The sequence below is a fragment of the Chamaea fasciata genome, unplaced genomic scaffold (assembly GCF_029207755.1).
Source record: "Chamaea fasciata isolate MVZ Bird 193981 ecotype frontalis unplaced genomic scaffold, bChaFas1.0.hap1 SCAF_9, whole genome shotgun sequence".
NCBI lineage: Eukaryota > Metazoa > Chordata > Aves > Passeriformes > Sylviidae > Chamaea > Chamaea fasciata.
The window spans coordinates 6,668,624-6,674,205 of record NW_027094094.1 but is presented as its reverse complement, the minus strand read 5'-3'; the positions used below and the strand labels follow the sequence as shown (position 1 = coordinate 6,674,205).

Here is a 5,582-nt window from a genome sequence, read left to right as displayed (position 1 = left end):
TTATTTCGAAGGAAGAGACAATTTTGTTCAAAATTTCTGCAGCCACTTATTTCTGTCTCCCCTGTTCGTGACTGTGCGTTCAGTCCGTTTCGGCCCTTCCCACATTCAAGATCTACCGCGAAAAAGATAAAAGTTGCTGGAGGATTTCCTGACTGGTGTTAAGGGCTCGGTCGGTAACCGGGGGCTGTAGTGCAGCGAGCGTGGGGGTAAACGGGGGGCCACAGCGAGGGCCCCAAAACCTTTGTGCTTAGAAATCACTGAGTCTGGGAGACACAAAAAAACCACCCCAAAACGGGCATCACCTGGCAGCTCCATCCTCCTCTCTCCGAAACCCCTCTCCCTCGCTGGGCACTGGCTAAAGCCGATCGGAGGGAGCCCGGCCGACCCTCTCCCCGAGCGCTGACCCTCCGCGTCCCTTCCCGACCGAAGGGACAGCGCGATCGCCCCTCCCGCACGGACACACGGACCGCGGGGCAGGGGGAGCGCACCGGGAGGCGCCGCAGCCCCTCGCCCCGGCCCCGGCCGCCGCCCGGCCTCGCCTCGCCCCGCGGGCTCCGGGCCCCGCTCCGGCCCCGCTCCGTCCCGGCCCGCGGAGGGAGCCGCGCCGCGGGGCTCGGGGGCGGCGGGGAGCGGGGAGGGGGGCGGCAGCCGGCCCGTCCCATAAATACCGCCACAAATAGAGACTATAAATATAAATAGTGGGTGGGGGGGGTGGGGGGGAAGGTACTTAGAGTCAGTCCAGTGCTTTTTTCTCAGCGCTCTCTTTATTGTTGGTCCGGGAGTAGGGCTCGAAGGCGGACGAGCTCAGGTAGCGGGCCGACAGTTCCTGCAAGTTGCCCGCCAGCGAGCCGGCCACGGCCAGGGGCGCGGAGGAGAGGCGGCCGGCCACCGAGCCCAGCAGCGCGGGCACCGGCAGCCCGAAGAGCCCGTGGCCCGCCGCCGCCGCCCCGTGCAGAGCCCCCGGGGGGGGCCCGGCCGCGCCGCTGGCCGCCGGAGGGGTGCGGGGAGCCGCCGCCGCCCGGAGCCGCCGCCGCGCTGCCGCTGCCCGCCGCCGCCAGGCCGGGCCCGCGCAGCGCCGAGCCCAGCGCGCCCGTGGCACAGGGCGGCAGCAGGCCGGGCAGCCCCGGCGGGGACAGCAGCCGGCCTTGCTCCAGCAGCCGCAGGACGCTGCAGGTGGCGGCGGTCTCGGACACCACCGACCGCAGCTCGGAGTCTTTGCCCTGGTCCTTCTTCTGCTTGGTGCGCCGGTTCTGGAACCAGACCTTGACCTGCGGGCCGGGGAGAGAGGCAGGGTCAGCGGGGCGGGAGGAGCGGCGGCCCCCGGCAGGTGCCCCGGGACCCCGGCGCGGCCCGGCGGGGCGGGGGGAGGCTGCGGGGGACGGCCCCAGACACTTGGGAGCGGGGAGCGTTTCCAAAAGGCACAAAGCGACGCTCACAGAACACAACCCCCCACACCCTCTGTCTGTTCCCTGTTTCGGGGTGACCCCGGGGCCTTTCGTTCTGCATCTTTAACCAGACCTCTCACTTCGTCCTAGTTTACTACAGGCCGGGAATTCTCTGGGAGACCGAGCCAGCCCTTTCCCGGCCGCTTTATTCTAAGCCGGAGCTCAGCCGGAGCCCCGGGCACTCCGCCGTTCCCAGCAGCCGCTGCCCGCTCCGGCTGCCCTTCCTGGGGGTAACAGCAGCAATGAGCCTCTTTCCCCGTGTTCCAAACTGGACACACTCTCTCTACCCCCAAATAATTTTAAATAATATTCAACTTTGAAAGGAATACTGGAAGTCACTCCAAAAACAGCAGACAAAACCAAAACCAAACCAAAACACAACAAAACCCGCCCATAGCACGTTTTGTAACCTACGAGCTGTTGAACTTGTCATTCCCATCCGGCAAGGAAAGAAAAAAGCTAATTAACATGTCAGGGGAATTTACTGTTATATGATGTTTTGTGGAAATATGAAGCCGGCTTTGAGAAGTTTGGACTTTTTGGATGCTTCCCCGCGCTCTCGCACAGTTTTAGGCCTTCCTGTCGGCCCCCGGCCTTTCTGCCCTGGAGGGTGGAAAGGCGATTCTCCCCTCGGACATACAGGCACTCAAAACACAGCCCGAACTTCAGCCCCATCCCCGGCTCTCTCATACCCAGGAAAGCTCAGGCCGAACGTCTCTAACCCGGCAGCCCCGGGGGAAGGTGCCCATCTCCCCCTGTGGCTTTGAGCTCCTGTATCCCGCTTGCTGCGGGCTGGGAGCGGCTCGGCCTCCCCTCGCTTCTCCCCGGCCGCAGCAGCAATCTCCGGGGCCGGCCGGCTCCGCGCAGCCGGGCACACCGAACCTCGGCGGGGCCCGAGCGGATCCCCGCGGGCCGGAGCTGGGGGAGCCGCTCCGGGCCCGGCAGGAGTTTGGCTTCGTGGCCAAACTCCCTCCGATGCCCTCGGGCCGGGCCGCGCACGGGGAGAGCCCAGTGGGGCAGCGTGTGGGGACAGGAGGGACCCCCTTGGCCAGCAGCTCCCCTTCCCTAGACACACGCAGTTAGGGACACGCACAGTTAGGGACACACGCAGTTAGGGACACACATTTAGGGGGTCCCCCGCCGGGACGCCTCAGCCACGAGCCCCTCAGCTCCATCCCGCCGGCGGGATGCGTCCCCCCGATCGGACACGCGTGGGCACCTCGGGGGCAGCCTGGCCCCGCGGGGGCTGCGCTGTGCCGCGCAGGAGGCGCGCAGGGCCGCTTCCTTGGGGCCCGCAGGGCACGGAGATGGCGGGGCCGGGAAGGGGGGTCCCGCGGAGCAGGGCAGGGCAGGGCAAGGCAGCCGGGGCTCCCCGTCCTTCAGGCGCTACCTGAGTCTCGGAGAGATTGAGCTGGCGGGCGAGCTCGGTGCGCTCCCGCCCCACGACGTACTGGCAGCGCTGAAACTCCATCTCCAGGCGGTAGAGCTGCTCGGCCGTGAAGGAGGTGCGGGTCCGCTTGGGACGGTCCAGATCAAGCCCCTTAGGCAGAATAATCTCTCGGATTGAACCTTTGGCATCTGGCAAAGAAAGGCCCAGTCAGCTTCATCTCAAGGCAACCCTCCTCTGCTTCCCCTCCTTTTTTATACTCTCTAATTTTTCCAAGGGAAAGAGCCGTCCCCAGCGCCTTCAGGACCGAGACACGAGTCGGGATGGAGCAGGGTCCCTGCGACTGTGGCACTGCACCTGGCCACTACACCCAAGGAAAGAAAAAAACCCACAACAGAGAAGGAAGGAGGGGGCGGTGGGGGCCCAGGGCTCTATAATTAATCCCCTCAGCCCATTTAAAAATTACTTTGAATATGTTGCACTCACAGTACGGCACCGCGGCATCACCCACGGCCCCTCTGGGAAGCTGTGGAGAGGGAAATCCTCCAGGCCAGGCTTTGTGCCTGGAGTGCAAGGCTACTCTTTGTTCCCCTTAAGCTCCGGGTTAGGACTTGCTGATAGCCACCATACACACCCCGTCGCCCCCCCAAAATTTAAACCCTTCTTCTTTTTTTTTTTTTAATTACAAGTTTCTCATGCTAAAAAAAAAGAAAAAAAAAAAAAGGAAAAAAAAAAAAAAAAAAAAGGGAAGGATCTTTCCGGGCAGAGGCAGCACTGCCCCGACCTGGCTGCCTGCCACTGTGAACGTGGGGAACACCTCCAGCCCACCCTGCACTGCTGCCGCTGCCGCTTTGGGGTTTTGGCAACGAGAAGAAGCAGGAGGGAAAAAAAAAAAGGAGGGGGGGGGGAGGGATAGAAACCAAGGCACCAACCAGCCCGCAGAAACCTCACTTTTCTGGTAGCCCCGACTGAAGGAAAGCGGGACAAATCTCATTAACACGACTGTCAGGCTAGAGCCAGATTCAGGTTACCTTAAAGCCTTCCCAACTTTACTTGCCGTAATTTTACCTCCTCGGTACGTTTTAAATCAGAGACTATCACATCATTTAAATCTGACCCTTCTCTGGGTCAGCCAGTGGCGCAAGGATTAATTCTGGCTTTCAAGGCCTACTTCCCACATATTTTGTTCCGATTCTCTTCTCTCCCTCCTCCCCCAAAACGCACCTTAATAAAACTGAAATTTCTTCAGGTAATTTTTTTTTTTTTTCCCGAGGGAGTACGAATGAGACGATTTAGCCATTTTAGCCTGGAGAAGGGGACGAAGACTTAGGGAAATTAAACGTGTAACTATAAAAAAGTAACAATTAAAAAGCCCTTCGTCATTCCTCCATTTATTTTAAGGCTGGTGGTTATTTCAAACCAGCCCTTTCCTCTGGGCTGCCGGGCACGGGGAGAGGGGGAACAGAGGGAACCTCTGCCCTCCGAGAGGGCCTTAACCCGCCCGCAGCCCCACGCCACCGTACGCGGCCGGCCGCGGGCGGGATGCGCGGGCGCGGAAGGAGCGCGGGGGGCAGAGCCGCGGCCCCCCGAGGGAACGCTGTCCCCGGAGGGCTCCCCGCGAGGACGGGCACCCCGGGAAAGCTGCAAAGCAGGGGAAAAGAAAAAAAAACCACAACTGAAAAACAACAATGAGCGTGGCTGGTCCGTTCCGGGGCAGCGCCGGGGAGGAACCACCGCGGCTTAACTTTTCTCCGAGACGCCGGCGGAAATTCCCCGGGATGAAGCCGGAGGGAGCGGGGTCCAGGGCAAAGCCCGGCCGGGCAGCGGGGTCTCTCCCCGGAGCCATAGGAAAGGCTTTCAACCCAGGGCCAGACCCGAGGCAAAGCGACAAAACAAACCCATCTCCCGGGCGTGAGCGCAGCTCACCTTCCCCCACCCTCGCCAAACACCTCAAACTCATACCTCTAACTAGGATCCTCCTGCAATAGTCCGGATCAGCCGAACTAGATTTACTTTTATTACAACCTTCCGTAGCTGCAGAGGCAGAAAAAGTCCCTTGCTGATCCTTCAAAAAAGAAGTAGAAATATTTCCTTCAGACCCTTTGCTTTCCTTGCCCTCTTTATGTCCGTTCTTCGAGACCCGGTTAGCTTCAGTCTCTGAACTGCATCTAACGTCCATTTTGTCTTGTTTCCCAAACATGTAGTGCAATAAAAACAAAAAAACAAAAAGGAAAAAAAAAAGCGCCAACAACGATAACAAAAATATTATAGAAGAGTAGAAGAAGAAGACGAAGTCTATGCTGGATATTGCACGACTTAGGGTGAGATCGGTGGGGAACTGTAAAGCACCTTGAGTAAGGAAGATCGGGTTTTATCCCACTGGAAAAGCAGCGGCTTCCTCAGTCCCAGCGTCCTAATGTGACTGTCCAGCTTCCCAGAGCGCCCAGTGATCAGGTACTCAACAGTACAACTCTAAAATGATTTAATGTCTGCCTTATTACAGAGACATGTAGTTGTTAGACACACAGAGGGACGCGCACTCGCTGTTTCAATTGATTACGGGTAATTTTGCAGCCTCCACATTTAGGTTACCTCATGAATACACTAAATTGTTTGGATAATATATCAGATCGTAATGGATGGTTTGTGTGCTTGTCCCCAATCAAGTAGAGTTTAGCCAGTGAATAAACTGAAATGATTGGTCTTGCTTTCAGGAAACACACAATCAAAAGACTGAGACTTCCAGACAA

General features: G+C 59.0%; 1 protein-coding gene across 1 annotated transcript; it reads right to left on the bottom strand.

Annotated features, from left to right (window-relative positions):
• Window positions 1–540: 540 nt before the first annotated feature.
• On the bottom strand, window positions 541–5,259 carry VAX1 (ventral anterior homeobox 1). Its single transcript, XM_066190561.1, is given in 4 exon segments — window positions 541–997; window positions 999–1,268; window positions 2,836–3,023; window positions 4,795–5,259. Coding segments are annotated over 4 exon segments (960 nt in total). The 5' UTR covers window positions 5,033–5,259; the 3' UTR covers window positions 541–733.
• Window positions 5,260–5,582: the final 323 nt, after the last annotated feature.